The 16244-nt window shown below is 41.6% G+C and overlaps 1 protein-coding gene across 7 annotated transcripts in view; it reads left to right on the top strand.

Annotated features, from left to right (window-relative positions):
* TMEM131 (transmembrane protein 131) overlaps positions 1-16244 on the top strand; it is a 248280-nt gene that overhangs the window by 134944 nt on the left and 97092 nt on the right. For 6 of the 7 annotated variants that reach the window (XM_068268162.1, XM_068268161.1, XM_068268160.1 and 3 more), the window contains exons 6-11: positions 2566-2682; positions 6902-7024; positions 9356-9436; positions 10830-10980; positions 11059-11115; positions 15038-15099. In XM_068268162.1, the coding sequence (XP_068124263.1) occupies positions 2566-2682; positions 6902-7024; positions 9356-9436; positions 10830-10980; positions 11059-11115; positions 15038-15099 (591 nt within the window). Of the gene's footprint in view, positions 1-2565; positions 2683-6901; positions 7025-9355; positions 9437-10829; positions 10981-11058; positions 11116-15037; positions 15100-16019; positions 16114-16244 lie in introns of those variants that run through there. The other variant, XM_068268163.1, reaches the window with a different exon arrangement.

Below are 16244 nucleotides of genomic sequence, written 5' to 3'. Positions count from 1 at the left end.
ACAGCATTAGTCCAGTGTCTGTCGCCATGTTTTGAGACAGATTTTTCCTGGGAAGTGTGGATCTTGGACTTTGTTCCCCAACTGACTTTTTATACAAGTTGGCCATCAGGCATTTGATGGACTTTGGGTGTCTTTGGTGCCTATCTACTGCAAGTTGCTGGTCCTTGAACACAAAGTATATTTATGGAAACTTTTTGCATTAAAAGAGCTCAAAGTTTTGCAATATAGTACTGAGTGTGCTGATCCTTTTACCACGCATGTGCAGCAGACACCCCGGGGGGGGGGGGGGGGGGGGGATGCAGGAACAGGGATATTATTATATAGGATAGCTTTCCTCTAATGTTAGTAAGTTGGCATCTTTCTTCATCCTTTTAATCCATTAACATTAGATGCCTATATGTTTCATGCATGGATTTCTTATACAGAATACATTTTAAAAATATAATTTTTAAATATTTTCTTCCTTGCATGCTTGACCTTACAAGTGTAGTTGCTACAGTTGCAAGACCAAGGGGTTTTCTGATATTTGTGCTTGCAAGGTTTAATTTTTCTTATGAATATAGGTACTTTGCTACATATTGATCACTACTGAGTGGGTTGTCATATTGCTATAAAGAATGTTGCTGTTTATTAAGTTCTGTCTACAGGTAGTCCCCGACTTACGAACGCCCGACTTACAAACAACCCGCCGATACAAACGGCATGGATTCTCTGTTTCCATGGGAACAAGCCAAAAAAAAATTTCAGATTAGACTTGTAGTTTTTGAGAAAATAGATTTAAAAAAAAATCTAAGAAAGAATGGCTTTTAAACTTGTATAAAAAGGGACAAAGGGCAGATGTGACAGAGAGGGGGACACTGGAGGCACAGAGGAGGTACAGGGGACAGAGATGGAACAATGTTCCAACTTAAGAACAGATTCAGGTTAAGAACGAACCTACAGTCCCTATCTCGTTCGTTTACCGCGGACTACCTGTATTTGACTTTTGAATGGATGTTTGTATAATGAATGTTTATCTTAAAAAAACTTTTATCCAGCTGCTGAACAAAGTATTCCAGTTGTTTTCCCAGGGACGACTGTGCACATTTGCACTGCACTACTATTAATAGCAGTGTTTTGGAACTATTTGTGAAGTTGAATAAGTAATGGTGATCAGCTGGTCTTTTTATTGCTATATTATTTTTGGAACGGTAGTAAAACCTCAGCTCATGTTGAACTACCACAAGCAGACTTGAACTAGGCAAGTGTTCTAAGCACTTTCACACCGTGCAGAAAAGAGACACTTATAAGGTCACTGTCAGGATACCTTCCTTCACAGAATTCCCCAACCTCCTCATCCTTCCTGCCAAGAGCAGGTTTCTACTTCTTGTTTCACACTTAAGAATTCTACTCCAACTATTCTGTCAGTTTTGCACTCAAATTGCAAACTGTCATGTTTATCTTCTCTGGAAATGTTATGAAGAGTGTTGCATCCTGCTCTCTTTAAAGCAGAAGCGACATCTTACAGAATTACTAGAGCTGGTCATGGAGTATTTAAATAGACCCATGACTGCACTTTGTTCCACTGATCAGTTTTTATATTTGCACCACTTTCTTCTCCAATAATCCCTTGCAGACGCTCACTGAACCTTTACTGTAAAGTATCTAAAAAGTGGTGCAGATCAGTTAGCTAGTGCCTTACACTATCGTACAGGTAATCTCTGGCGCAGTCACTAGTTAAAGTGGACCTGAACTGTTGCACAGGAGAGAAGGAAAACCTAGAGAAATGCACTCTGTATGTATTTAGAGAGTTTAGTCTAATTCCCCCTGCCATGGCAGATAAGCTCATTTGAAAGCACAGGATGATGACCGTATCTCTGCTTTCATGAAAGCAGGAAGTAGAACCCATGCAGATTTATTGTAGGATTTGTATCAACTGTAATGGTGGCCATACATGGTACAATTTTTTCATCCAATCTTACCATTTCTATGTAATATAGGGGAACTGCCTAAATTATCCTTTCAATATATTCACTTAATTTACCCTTATACTACAAAGAAATAGTAAGATTGGATGAAAAAATTGTACCATGTATGGCCACCATAACTAAGATTTTTTTTTCTTTCAGGCAGGGAACACACTTGACAGTTTTCGTGCGCGTTTTCTGCACAGAAAAACTGAGAACTCATGTTAATCAATGGGCTAGTACACACTTACTGTGTTGTTCGCGCGCAGAAAAAAAACTGACATTCTGCATCATGATTCTGCACATTTTGTCAGTTTTCTGTATCAATTACATCAGCTGCTATGAAAAAACGCGCGCGTTTTCCTGCATGGAAACACACTTGGTGTGCAGAAAAAGTATGCAGAAAAACACACGCAGAAAACTGAAAGTCAAGTGTGTTCCCTGCCTCAAGCTTAGTATGCTGTTGCATATCTTTTAGACCAGAGAGGAAGTTCTGAGTGAAATCTAGTCATATTTACATTAAACTGCCTGCAAGTTTCAAAGCTAGCATTTTGATCCCTTCAAGCTCACAGTAATGTCTCTGTAATAACCTTACTTAACTTTTTTTTTTTTTTTACAGAAAATTCTCCCAGGTGGGAATACATCATTTGATGTGGTGTTTCTCGCAAGAGTAGTGGGAAACGTAGAAAATACTTTATTTATTAACACCTCAAATCATGGGGTATTTACTTATCAGGTAAGAATAGTTTGTTTTGTGTCTGTGTTAATTTAGAAGTTATTTGTCACGCTGGGGCCAGTTGTTATCAGATTTTATCATATTTATCAAATCTATCTATAATGCCTTGTTGTTCCCTACTTTTATTAAATTTTAAAATAAAATTAGTTGAAAAAATTCCTTAAGTAGTATAAAACCATGCAACGCCAGGATTTTTTTCCAGCCGGGTGGCATGGAAAAGTAGCTGGGTGGGGCGGCGCGGGGAAACTTGGCAGTGTGGAAAATTAAATATGCACTAATTATGTCCCACACATGCGCCCATGTGTACGCTGGCAACCATGTGGGGCATGTGTATAGATGGACGCAGCCTGGAGCTAGCAGTGCACACAGACAGGTAAAGTATAGGGGCGGGGGCACATTGTACATTGAGGGGGGGTAGGCGGCTGATGCGGCATCACAAGGCCGATTTCTGATCGAGTTCTGCATGAAGCTGATCAGGAATTTGCCTGCGGTGTATGGACAGCCGACAGATCTTTAATCAGATTCGATCAGAGAGAGATCTGTCACTTCGAATCTGCCCATCATCGCTAGATGTATGGCACTGTTTGTTACAAAGGGAAGGGCTGGATTTTTAGTGACAGAATCACTCCTTATACATTGTCCCAGTTCATCAAAGGAAATCGCACAAGCAACTAATAAATCAGCGCAACTTAATTTGTTTCCCGGCACGCTATGCACATTAGTGTTCACATAGTGTGCATAACTAAGCAACTGTGCGGCTATTGAAAATTGCGGCCGTTGCTTAGTTATGCACGCAACGCTGCCACTAGTGCTCGTACAGGGAAACTAAATTAAGTTGTGTCGATTTATTAGCGCAAGCAACGGGAGGTTGAGATCACAAAAGTAAAAGTGGGCCATTGCGGCTACCTGATCCACTCAGACCTGCGGATCAGGTAGCCTACTTTTTTTTTTTTTTTTTTTTCTTTTTCCTTTCATTTTTTGAGCCCATTGTGTATGTTTTAGAGCAGAGAGGAGTTCTGAGTTCAGGTCTATGGCTTAAAGTATTAGAGGAAGAGGATCAGCAGGACAGCCAGGCAATATGCATTATTTAAAAGGAAATAAACAAGTCAGCCTCCATATTCCTTTCACTTCGGGTTCCCTTTAAGGCATTCCTGAATAAAAGTGCACGTGAGTAAAATAATTCATGGAGAAGCAGTTTTATAAGCTGATAGATTTTCTGTTTCAATAACATGGGAAGTGGCAAAAGGACCCAGTGAGAGCTATGGGCAAGGCATATGCATTTTAAAGTGAATAAAGAGAAGAAAATATGAGTCATTATTTCCCAGTTTTAAAGTTTGAAAATTAAAAGTGCTACTGTAGTTAAAACCCACACATTTTATTTGTCCTGGTTATTACATGATTAATTATGTTCCTAGTATAAAGTATGATGGCAATATTTTGTTTGGAAATAAAGGTGTTCTCATTATTATTAGCTGCCCTTATTTGCAAAAATAACAGTAATTTAACCTCATGGCATACATATTTAAAAAGCTTAGTCCCTAAGGCATGGGTCCCCAATAGGTCGATCACGATCTACCTAGTGTCCCATCAAATTCTTCTGCTGGCCAATAGGGAAGCGGCGGAGACAGGTAGCACGGCAATTTCATGACTGGTGGCCACCTGGGCACAATGCATCCACGCACGCTGCCCTCCGCTGGAGCATTCTCTCAGCCGCTGCTGCTTATCTGCCGTCCAGTGAGCCCCAGACACCACCGCTGGAGGAAGGCAAATGGCATCTATACCCTAACTACCTACACTCCTATGCTGAAGGCACAGATACCTGGCTACCTACTCTGAAGGCACAGATACCTGGCGTACCTACTCTGAAGGCACAGATACCTGGCTACCTACTCTGAAGGCACAGATACCTGGCGTACCTACTCTGAAGGCACAGATACCTGGCGTACCTACTCTGAAGGCACAGATACCTGGCTACCTACTCTGAAGGCACAGATACCTGGCTACCTACTCTGAAGGCACAGATACCTGGCTTACCTACTCTGAAGGCACAGATACCTGGCTTACCTACTCTGAAGGCACAGATACCTGGCTTACCTACTCTGAAGGCACAGATACCTGGCTTACCTACTCTGAAGGCACAGATACCTGGCTTACCTACTCTGAAGGCACAGATACCTGGCTTACCTACTCTGAAGGCACAGATACCTGGCTTACCTACTCTGAAGGCACAGATACCTGGCTTACCTACTCTGAAGGCACAGATACCTGGCTTACCTACTCTGAAGGCACAGATACCTGGCTTACCTACTCTGAAGGCACAGATACCTGGCTTACCTACTCTGAAGGCACAGATACCTGGCTTACCTACTCTGAAGGCACAGATACCTGGCTTACCTACTCTGAAGGCACAGATACCTGGCTTACCTACTCTGAAGGCACAGATACCTGGCTTACCTACTCTGAAGGCACAGATACCTGGCTTACCTACTCTGAAGGCACAGATACCTGGCTTACCTACTCTGAAGGCACAGATACCTGGCTTACCTACTCTGAAGGCACAGATGCCTGGCTTACCTACTCTGAAGGCACAGATGCCTGGCTTACCTACTCTGAAGGCACAGATGCCTGGCTTACCTACTCTGAAGGCACAGATGCCTGGCTTACCTACTCTGAAGGCACAGATGCCTGGCTTACCTACTCTGAAGGCACAGATGCCTGGCTTACCTACTCTGAAGGCACAGATGCCTGGCTACCCCAATTGAAGGCACAGATGCCTGGCTACCCCAATTGAAGGCACAGATGCCTGGCTACCCCAATTGAAGGCACAGATGCCTGGCTACCCCAATTGAAGGCACAGATGCCTGGCTACCCCAATTGAAGGCACAGATGCCTGGCTACCCCAATTGAAGGCACAGATGCCTGGCTACCCCAATTGAAGGCACAGATGCCTGGCTACCCCAATTGAAGGCACAGATGCCTGGCTACCCCAATTGAAGGCACAGATATCTAGCTACCTATACTGAAGGCACTAATACCTATCTACCTATACTGGAGGCACTAATACCTATCTACCTATACTGGAGGCACTTGTACCTGGGGGCTTTTCATTACAACAGGGGGGGGGGGGGGGGTTCTGCAACATTCAAAGTGTTGGTAGACCTCCTGGACTCTGCAAAGTTTGAAGTAGCTCGCGGGCCAAAAAAAGTGTGGGCACCCCTGCCCTAAGGTAACTGTTTATGTATTCGCTTTTAAATCTGTCACTGTGGGTTTTTGTTTTTTACGAGGACGAATCAGCAAAACATTGGAAAAGCGTTTTTTTCCCGTAGAACCCAAAGCGCATAAGCTTGTCTCATATCAGTACATAGTGATGTGTACAGGGGGGAAAGTTATGTGATCAAAAATGCCAGACGTAACAGGTGGCTTTTCAGGTAACTGTGGGGTAGGGGGGAAAAGAATGGTATTAATAGGCTTGTTATGGGTGTAGGAGATAATTTCTTATTTTACTATATTATTAAATGTATTCACTTGATGTCTACTTACAATGCTGAATCACAGTGTTCTGCGCTAACAGGAAAGTGAAGGTTTTTTATCCATTTAGGAACTTACTGAATGATCATTGCTATTGGCTGCAGCAGTGATCATTGAAGCATCAGGCACTTTGACTGACTTTGGAGACACATGTTCCCAGTGCTCTGCTGGACCCAGTCAGGGGTACACTCATGGAGCTTGTAAATAACAGAGATGTGCACCCCTGGTATTTACATGAAGTTTTAGTAGTGTATACATATGATGCCACAATGCTAAAGTGTTTAAAGGGAAATTACATATTTATTATGGCTATAAAATCAACGGAGATCAACTGTTCTCAAGTCTATTTTTAATTTCATGTTACACAATCTTTACAATTCAATTTGCAGCCAGGTAAGAATTCATAAACCTGACAGCTTAACATGCACATTTTCGAACCATGGCAACATTATTGTTTGAAGTATGGGTTGCACATAAACTCTCACCTCGCTAACCTGATATTAGGGGAATGGAGCAGGAGTAATTGCTTCTCATTAGTCCAATACCTGAACTGATCAAATTGACAGTACAATGTGTCCGTCCTATATTTAACACTGGAATGACTGTTTGTTTTTTCTTTTATGCACAGAAAACATAAGTAAGCTAGATTGCTGGAATTATTTTTTTTAATTTTGTAAATATTCTTTTACAGGTTTTTGGGGTTGGAATCCCCAACCCATATCGTCTGCGCCCATTCATTGGGGCAAGAGTTCCTGTAAATAGCAGTTTTTCACCTTTAATAAATATTCATAACCCCCACAGTGAACCTTTACAGGTATGTACTAGTGGATAGTTGTATGTGTGTTTAATGGAAGTACATACACATAGGGTATGTGAATAATGCAAATGCTGTTGCTTTACAGTGGTTTTAAGCATGTTTGGAAACAAAATTGCCATACACTTGCAATCTTAGAATATTTATATTTCACATAAAGATCTTTAAACAGTGCAATAAAATTGTGCCCATACCTGCTTGTAATACAACAGCAATTCTTTTAGGTACTCTTTCGGTTTCTTTGTTTCAATATCTGCAAGTATTCATATACTAGCTCATTGTTGAAATCAAGGTCATGTGTAGGCCATACCATCTGTTGCATGATTCCTTTCTTTTTTTGCAGTAGATAGTTGGATAGTTTGGTCATGCACTTGGGATGGATATACTGGGATTGACTAAGGTCGCATTCACAGTGGGACATTATAGTCGCGCATTATAAAGTCTTATAACGCAGCATTACCGCACTGCAATGCTAATCCTATGGATTGTTCACAGTGCAAAGTTAGTCGAGTTAAAAATGTTGCATTGTGGTAACTCACTTCTTAACGCAGACCCATTGCGACTTTAACGTCTCATTAAAATGCAACGTCCCGCTGTGAATACAGCCACAGACTTTTTTTATTTTTTTTACTTGCATGCTGTATATTTCCACTTGGACTTAATTTTGTGCTAAAAAGCATTTTACAGCTTTCAACGGATATTAGCGTTTTTCATTCACGCAGGGTGACACCTATTGCTTTCAGAGTTGGCTCAAACCACTGGAAAAATGGCATTTTCGTAAACAATGGTACCAGCACTGCCTATTCATTTGAATAAGAGCTCTTAAATGACCAGTGCAACAGGCATCGTTTACCACCTGGTAAGCGTCCGTGCCTTAGTGCTGTTATTGGTTTAATTTTTTTTTCAAACTCTTTGTAAGGTAGGCGCAAATGTCTTTCTTCGACTTATATTCTATGGAATCTTTGTAACACATTAATGGCTTTCTTCAAGTCCAAAAACTCACTGGTATCCTCTGAAAATGCCTGAGGAATGCTCCTACTCACCCTTACGTTCTCTGTAGCAAGCAGACTTTTCTACGGCTACCCTATTTTTCTCCTACACTCAATCCTTGAATGCAGCACCAGAATATGGGAGGAGACAGTGTTGGCCTTTTAATTGCCTTTCCTTTCATGGTTTGTGGAGTAGGGATCTATCCTGGGCAATGAGCCAATTTCAGGATACCAGAGATCATTACGAAGTGGAGCCTAGTAGGTTGCTTGACATGGTGGTTAAATTACGGACTTAGTTTAAAGTGGACCTGAACTCTTGCACAGGACAGAAGGAAAACACAGAAATGCACCCTATATGTATTTAGAGAGTTTAGCCTGTCTCATTCCCTCATCTGTGACTAATCAAAAGTTGTAATTTGATCTCTCCCCTGTGTCACATGACTGTCACGGCAGAGATGGCAGATAAACTCATTTGAAAGCACAGGATGTTAACAATATGTCTGCTTCCATGAATCAGGAAGTAAAAAATCGTGTAGATTTATTTTAGGATTTGTATCAGCTGTAACAAATTGTTTTTTGTTTAACCACTTGAAGACCGTAGGCCTACACCCCCCCTAGCGACCAGGCTATTTTTTACAATTCAGGCCACTGCAGCTTTAAGAGCTTGCTGCACGACCATATAACTCAGCACTCAAGTGATTTCAGCCCCCCTCTTTTTTTCGCTGATCGCTGCTCCAATGATTATTTTTTTTATTTGTTTGTTTTTGTTGGTTTTTTTTACATTTCCCTTCCTTCCCCCCCTCCCCCCGTCAGCCAGTGACAGGGATCAGCTGTCATAGGCATCAGCCTATGAGAGACGATTGTTCCTGAGCCTCTCTAGGGGACAGCCGAGTGACACGGCTGTCCCCAGTACAACGCTGCCGTATCTCTCAGCGCCGTACAATGTAAATAGACGGAGGTTTTGCCGTCTAACAGTCTCCTAGCGGCGATCGCCGATGGTAGACTGATAGCGGAGCGCGAGGATGCACGATCCCCTGCAAACCACGCCCCAGGACTTGATGCCAATTATGCTGTTGTGTATCTTTTAGAGCAGAGAGGACATTCTGAGTTCAGGTCCGCTTTAAGGAAGTATAAGAGGTTGTTATGTGAGAGCAAAATTACTTTTGTGTGGGGGGGGGGGGGGGAGGGAAACAAGAGATTATAGAAGTGGGCTTTAAGTTGAGACCTTCTTGAGAACTTCTCTGTTTGTAGCCCAGTCTTACACGGTGCTTTCAGATGGATTGGGTGTTGCCTTGTCAATATACATTTTCAGAATGTAATTATATCTCTTGACATGTTTTAGGTTGTAGAAATGTACTCAAGTGGGGGTGATCTACACTTGGAGCTTCCAACTGGACAACAAGGAGGCACCAAGAAATTATGGGTAAGAATTGCTGTTGTTATTATTCTGTCCACCGAGCATTCCATTGACCAGTAGCAAGTCTCATAAAAAGCTTAATGTAAATGTTGAACAGAGGAGTATCTTGTAGCCGCACTGGTGGCCGGACACAATCATGAGTATGTATTTAAAGGTTTAATGAATCAAAATGAAGGCAAATCTACATAACACATTTCAAGGTTAACAACCACTATGTTTGGTAGGGTGCAACAAACAAGCAGAAGACAACACAAACAAGTGTTCTCTGCCATCCATCTTTACGATATATCCAACATTTTGTGTTGTCTATCAGCTGGCATTTCCACTGCTTTTTCTAGATATTTTCTCTTCCTCCGCTTATTCGTCCAATGGAGTTTTAGTGCTTAAAGAGCTGGGTGTGTGTGGGGGGAGGGTCTGTCTATTTCTGTATGTCAACTCGCTGCCCATACAATACTATGGGGGCTGTTCACATGACTCCATTTTAACTGATCGCCTTATTCTAACTCTCTGCATGCAGGCTTTTTATTAAAAGAAACCCAAGGTGTGAGAGCTATAGAAGCTGCCATATTTATTTCCTTTTAACCAATACCAGTTGCCTGGTAGTCCTGCTGATCTTTCTGGTCAGTATGGTCTGAATCACACACCTGAAACAAGCATGCAGCTAATCTTGTCAGATGTGTCATAGAACGGTGATCTGCATGCTTGTTCAGGGGTATGGCTAAAAGTATACTGTGAGAGGCAGAGGATCGGCAGAACCAAGTCAGGCAATGGTGCGTTATTTTAAAGGAAATAAACATTGTAAGAAGCGATAAACCTGGCAGCCTCCATATACCTCCAACTTCGGGTTTCCCTTTTAAGGTTTATGTTCAGTCTCCATAGCAGTTCACACTCATTATAACATACTGTAAAGCGAGTGTTCTGTAACTGACCACTGTGGACCTAGCCTGAATGTTTCATTTTGAAGCGACTATTTTGTCTTTGTAAACTAATTGCTCTGAGCCTACGTAGGGAAGTGATTGTACTTAGACAGTGTCATCAGTTATCTGATCTGCCTTAGTATAGGGAAGTATCCCTTATATAGCATCTAGTTCTATGGGCAAGGAAGGAGTGATGATGATGCTACACACATGACCGAGCTGTCTCTAGAGGGGTGGGGGGACAAGTAGGGGGAACAGTGTGCTCAGGGCTCTGTCGTCTAAGATCTGACGTTCTGAATCTTAAAACAAGATCAGTGGATACCTGTACACACTTGATTCAGTACAGCAATGGGCATGCACGTTTAAACCTGCTTATTCATAACTAGATCTTTTTTTTTTTCAAATGAATGTATACAAAAGTATTTCTGTGATGACGGGACTTTTAATAAAACACAGTAAATACTACTTTGTTACCGTTTTAGGAAATCCCGCCATATGAAACAAAAGGTGTAATGCGTGCAAGCTTCTCATCGAGAGAGGCAGACAATCATACTGCCTTCATTAGGATAAAAACCAATGCCTCGGAGAGCGCAGAGTTCATTATCCTTCCTGTGGAGGTGGAAGTTACAACAGGTTTGCAACACATAGAACGCTATACACATTTCATATGTTTGTGAGACCAACTTTAACTTGCAAATAATTTCTTTTCAGCACCAGGCATTTATTCTTCCATAGAAATGCTAGATTTTGGTACGCTACGAACGCAAGGTAAGAACTAGAATTTCATTTGCTTTTTTCCCCCTGCTGTTAAAAACACCAGCTTTGAGAGTTCTTTGCTGTAGCATCAGGATCTTGTTTACTAAATTGTAACATCCTAGATTCTCTTTGAAATCTCTAAATTGTTGAGCTGTAGGAAGCGTGACATTTGATTATTATATGTGGGCTTATCACAACCTGCTGGGATAAATGCAAACAGACTTTCTTTTGTGTGAAGAAACTGGCAAAATGAGCACAGCAGCATGATGCAAACGTTTAACACTTATTTTATAGGCTGATTAACCTATTTTTAAATCTTCAAACTCAGACAACTGCCTAGTTTCTTGTATTTATGTAGTGGGCTGAATTGGTGAACATTGTATTATATACTAGGCATTGTCCCTGGGAGTGTTCACAGCTGTTGTTGCAGTTCTGTGTTTTCTGTCACATTTCAGATAAGCTATGATCATACAGTATTTGTAGGTATCCATTGCAGTTAAAAGAGAAAACCTGGATGTGATAAATTGTAACTACCGGTACCTTTTTGGATCTCATTTTCTCTTACTTGAAATATTGTTGAAATAGCATTTTCTGCTCCTGTAAACAATATTTCTTTTCAAAAGTTCTTTCCTTTTTTGTTTTTACACCTCCTGCTTTGGTAATATTGAACAGCAATTTATTTAGACCCCTCCCAGCCATTCTGTTGTCTTATGCCTGGTGCACGGCATCTTCCTGTCAGATCGACGGATCGAATCGATAATTTCTGAAAGATCTGATTTCCGTTCAATTTCCCGATCAATTTTGTATAGAAGTGATCGGAAATCAGATAGGAAATTATCATTTCAACCCGCTGATCTGATGGGAAATTGCATGGTGTCTACCAGGCGTTGGGAGAACTCCAATCTCTTAGGGGCCCATTTGACAAACCATCTGTTTATTGAGTTATCTGTTGACCTTTTCAAACCACATGAGTCAAACAGCTGGCAAGAGATGGCAGAAAAGTCTGCAATCAATAACTTTTGAAGGGCAGTTTAGAAATTATGTTCCTATTGATCAACTGCAGTTGAACACCGTTCTCTTTTTCTTCGCTTAAAGGACCACTTTCATGAAATTTCTAAAAAAATAAATAAATAAATAAAACTAAAAAAGATTTATACTGGAAAGAATGCTAGTAGAAGGCATAGTAAAAGGGTAAAGAAATAGTGAAAAAAAAATAAATCACCCTGCTGTTTACACATTCAGGACAGCGTGAATGTGACCGCTCTTTACCGACGGAGGACAGCTCGTATCTGCCTGGCTAGGAGGAGACAGTTTTGCTTCTAGCTGAAATGCCGTTAGCAGCCCACAGTACAGTCTAATAATCAGTTGGTAAAGAGCTGGCACATTCACGCTGTTGTGAATGTGTAAACAGCAGGGTGATTTATTTTTTAACGAATTCTTAACCCTTCACTATCCTTTCTACTAGCATTCTTTCCAGTTTAAGGCTGCTTACACACAGGGACGTTACAGGCGCACGTTAGTGCAGCCTGTAACGCTCCCCCAACGCACAGCAATGTAACACAAGTGGGCTGTTCACACTGCCCACGTTGCGTTACATGTAACGCTGCACGTTCTTCCGAAAGTGCAGCATACTATAGCTACTATAGCGTTACAGCGGCTTAAGCCGCGTTAGACTGTTTGCACATGCTCAGTCATTTTGGGGAGGAGCGGAGAGCGGCCAGGCACATGGCTAATTAATATTCACTGCACGTTGTGACGTGCAGTGTTAACTTCCTGGTGCGGGCGCTCTGTGCAGCGATTGGCCGGCGGGACCACGTGATGCCACATGCGTCCAAGAGTACGCATCACGGACGCCAGAGTGAGCTGCACAACGCGGCTCACTCTGACGTCCACATCGAAGAACACCAGGCCCTGCGTTAGGTGCATGTTATGTGACCTTAACGTAGCACCTAACGCAACGTCTTGGTGTGCAAGTAGCCTTTGGCCCAAACAAAATGTCTACAGTCAACTCTTCTCCTCCATTTACATTAATTTAGTGTGGAAGCTGCGATTTTGCAAAAGAATACAATATAAAGTTCAGTCTGTAAACACACGACTGTGCTCAGCTTTCTTAGCACTTGTAATAGTATAGGTAATCTATTAAAGCGGGAGAGAAAGATTGGCTGTAATTTAGTTTTAAAGGCTTATATAGAATTGCTTTATTCCACCATTCTAAAGTTTTACAAATCTCTTTAAATCCTGCTGTTTTGTACTAAGGCCAGTATCGCATCTATCAATGCATGCAGGAGCCGTTTCCTGCACGCGTTATATGCCCTGTGGCGTGTCGTCCGGAATCTGCGGTGCGACGCAATTAGCGGCGGACCGGTAGCTATTAATTGAACCCGACGGAAAACGCCGGCTCCCGGGTGCGTTGAACTGCAACGCACCGAAACGCAGCTTCGGGTGTGAAAGGTAAAATGAAAGTCTGTAGACTTTCATTTTACCTTGGTTAACGCAAAGAATTGCCTTTGCGTTGAAACGAACGAAAAGGGCTCTGGTGTGAAAGACCCCTTAAGTACTGAACTGATGAACGTTTTTATTTGCAAAATGCAAACATCTGAAAGTTAGTAATTTCATCATGTACTGAAATGCAATGACATGACAAACATGCAGTAGTGAAAAAAGGCACGATGACTTTGTTGCACTGGCAGAAAACCAAACATCTCTACCTTTGCAGAGATTACTTTATTGTGCAAGTGATCTACAGTTTTATTTTTGTGTTGGTTTGTCTAAAGAATCCCCAGGCATAGTCTGATCTTCTGAAAGTCTTACTTAACTATGCTCTGTGGAATGTGACAAAAGACAACATAGTGAAGGTGTGTCCTCTTCAGATTGATTGACATACTTTCTTTAGTTACAGGAATTTATGTAGATGTATTAATCACACACATTCCCTTGTGTGTTGTAGAAGCAGCCTGTATTCTTTGACAATATGTTACTTGCTGGTAGATCTTTAAGGGCTGTATGCACAGTGGGTACAGTCATTATAATGCCTTTTGGGCATCCTTCAGTCAATACTTAGTGTGTGTGTTTTTCCCAGCCTATACTTACCTAGTGGGTTTGGGTCACCCCAAGCTGCTTGGGTATCCTGTTCTTCAGTCAATAGGAATCCTCAAAGTGATGCCTGTTGGTGTGAACATTTGTTCCTCTAGTGCATACATGTCAAACTAATCTGGCCCCCAGAGCCATCAAATTTGGCCCTTAATTTGCATTATGTTTGGCCCACTCTAGACCACCAGGGAAGCTATAGTGGAGGTGGAGCCTTAAAACATCAGAGAACAATACATATGGGGGAGGTAGAGGAAAAGCACTTCCTCACTTTGCATTATGTTTGGCCCACTCTAGACCACCAAGGAAGCTATAGTGGAGGTGGAGCCTTAAAACATCAGAGAATACATATAGAAAGGTAGAAGGAAAGCACTAAACAATACATATGGGGGGTAGGGGGAAATCACTAAACAATAAGGAACTGTATTGGGGAGGATGGGCGCCTCTAGATGCCAGGGAACTGTTTAGGGGATCACTAGATATCAGGGAACTGTATAGGGGTTGGAGTTGGCCCATACACCTGGAAAGTTTATAAAGGCGGAAGGTGATCAGAAGACATTGAAGTTGGCCCATGACTAGGTCCCAGTGTACAATTTCAGCCCACTTTGTATTTGAGTTTGACACCCCTGCTCTAGTGGCATGCAATCACTAGTATTGAAGAATGTCGCTGCACTTGCTTATTTCTACAAAGTGTGTTCCATGGCATATCTGTGGAACTTTTCTCAGCATTCAGGACTGATCAAATATGAAATTAGGAATATGAATCTACACACATGTGCTAATTGGTTTTGTTTAGCACAACACAACTATTCCTGACTTACAGAAAAGGTATATTTTTCTCTTACAGATCTCCCAAAAGTTTTAAATCTTCATTTACTAAATTCAGGAACAAAAGATGTTCCTATTACAGTGAGTATTGGCTTTGTTTTTATTTTGTGCATAGAAGTTGGTAATGAACTTTTCCATTGATATTTGTTGCTTTCTGAACGTGCATATTGACTCATTGGCCTCAATTCACTAAGATCATGCTGGAGATAATAAGGCAAGAGAAAACTTACCTCCACATAAGAGAGAGTTATCTTATCTCTTCATTCCTTAAGTTACCTCCTCTGTAGTTATTTTACCTCCTCTGTAGTTATTTTACCTCCTCTGTAGTTAATTTACCTCCTCTGTAGTTATTTTCACACGCAGTTAATAAAGCCTGTCTTTAACTCTGGAGTTATTTTAAGGATTGAAGAGTTAACTTAAAGACAGAAGAGTTAACTTTAGGTTTGCCTGAGGTAAAATGTTTCCTGAATACTACATGCCTTATCACCATGGTAACAACTCTAGAAGAGTTATTAAAGACCGGGGATAAGCTTAGTGAATTGAGGCCATTGTCAAAAACCCGTTGGAGGTGCTCTGGAAGAACTGCTGCAATTTATACAGTACTTGGCTTTTGGATCTGGAGAAGCTTTGGAAATGCAGCATTCCGCTAATGTTATGATACCTTACTTACTGTTATTCTAAGATCTTCTGCACGGTTTGTATGTGGGCAATCCTGAAAAGAAATACTGTATTCTGGATGTAGTTCAAGGACCAGACAAAAAGTTCAGGATGAATGCTGATATCCACATAAATATTCATTTTCTTAATAGAAGTTTAATAGACTGTTCAAGTTTGCTTCTAACCCATTATCATCTACAAATGAAATATTTCATTTGAAGATGATGCGCTCATTTTAACCTCAGCCAGCAGAACTCGTCGTTATGCCTATTGAGGTCATGTAGAGTGGCGCTGTCTCTTCTATCACCAGGTGGCTCTGCACCACTGACACTTCTTCTGAGCCCCAATCACATGTAATAGCATGTGATCAGAAGTCAGAGAATGCCGGGAGTGCATCACCACGGGTGGATGAAGAGAAGAAGCTGGTCCAGCATCCAGGTAACTATAAAAGCTCCCTTTGCCTCTCTGCACACTCTGCCTAGCCTGCCAGGCCCTCCCCAGCAGCAGGAAAACTTCCAGCCCTGCATCCAACGTTATTTGGCTGCTAATAGATTAAAGGACTCAAAAAA

Source organism: Hyperolius riggenbachi, chromosome 2, assembly GCF_040937935.1.
Source record: "Hyperolius riggenbachi isolate aHypRig1 chromosome 2, aHypRig1.pri, whole genome shotgun sequence".
NCBI classification, from domain to species: domain Eukaryota; kingdom Metazoa; phylum Chordata; class Amphibia; order Anura; family Hyperoliidae; genus Hyperolius; species Hyperolius riggenbachi.
This window is presented reverse-complemented; position numbering and strand designations above follow the sequence as displayed.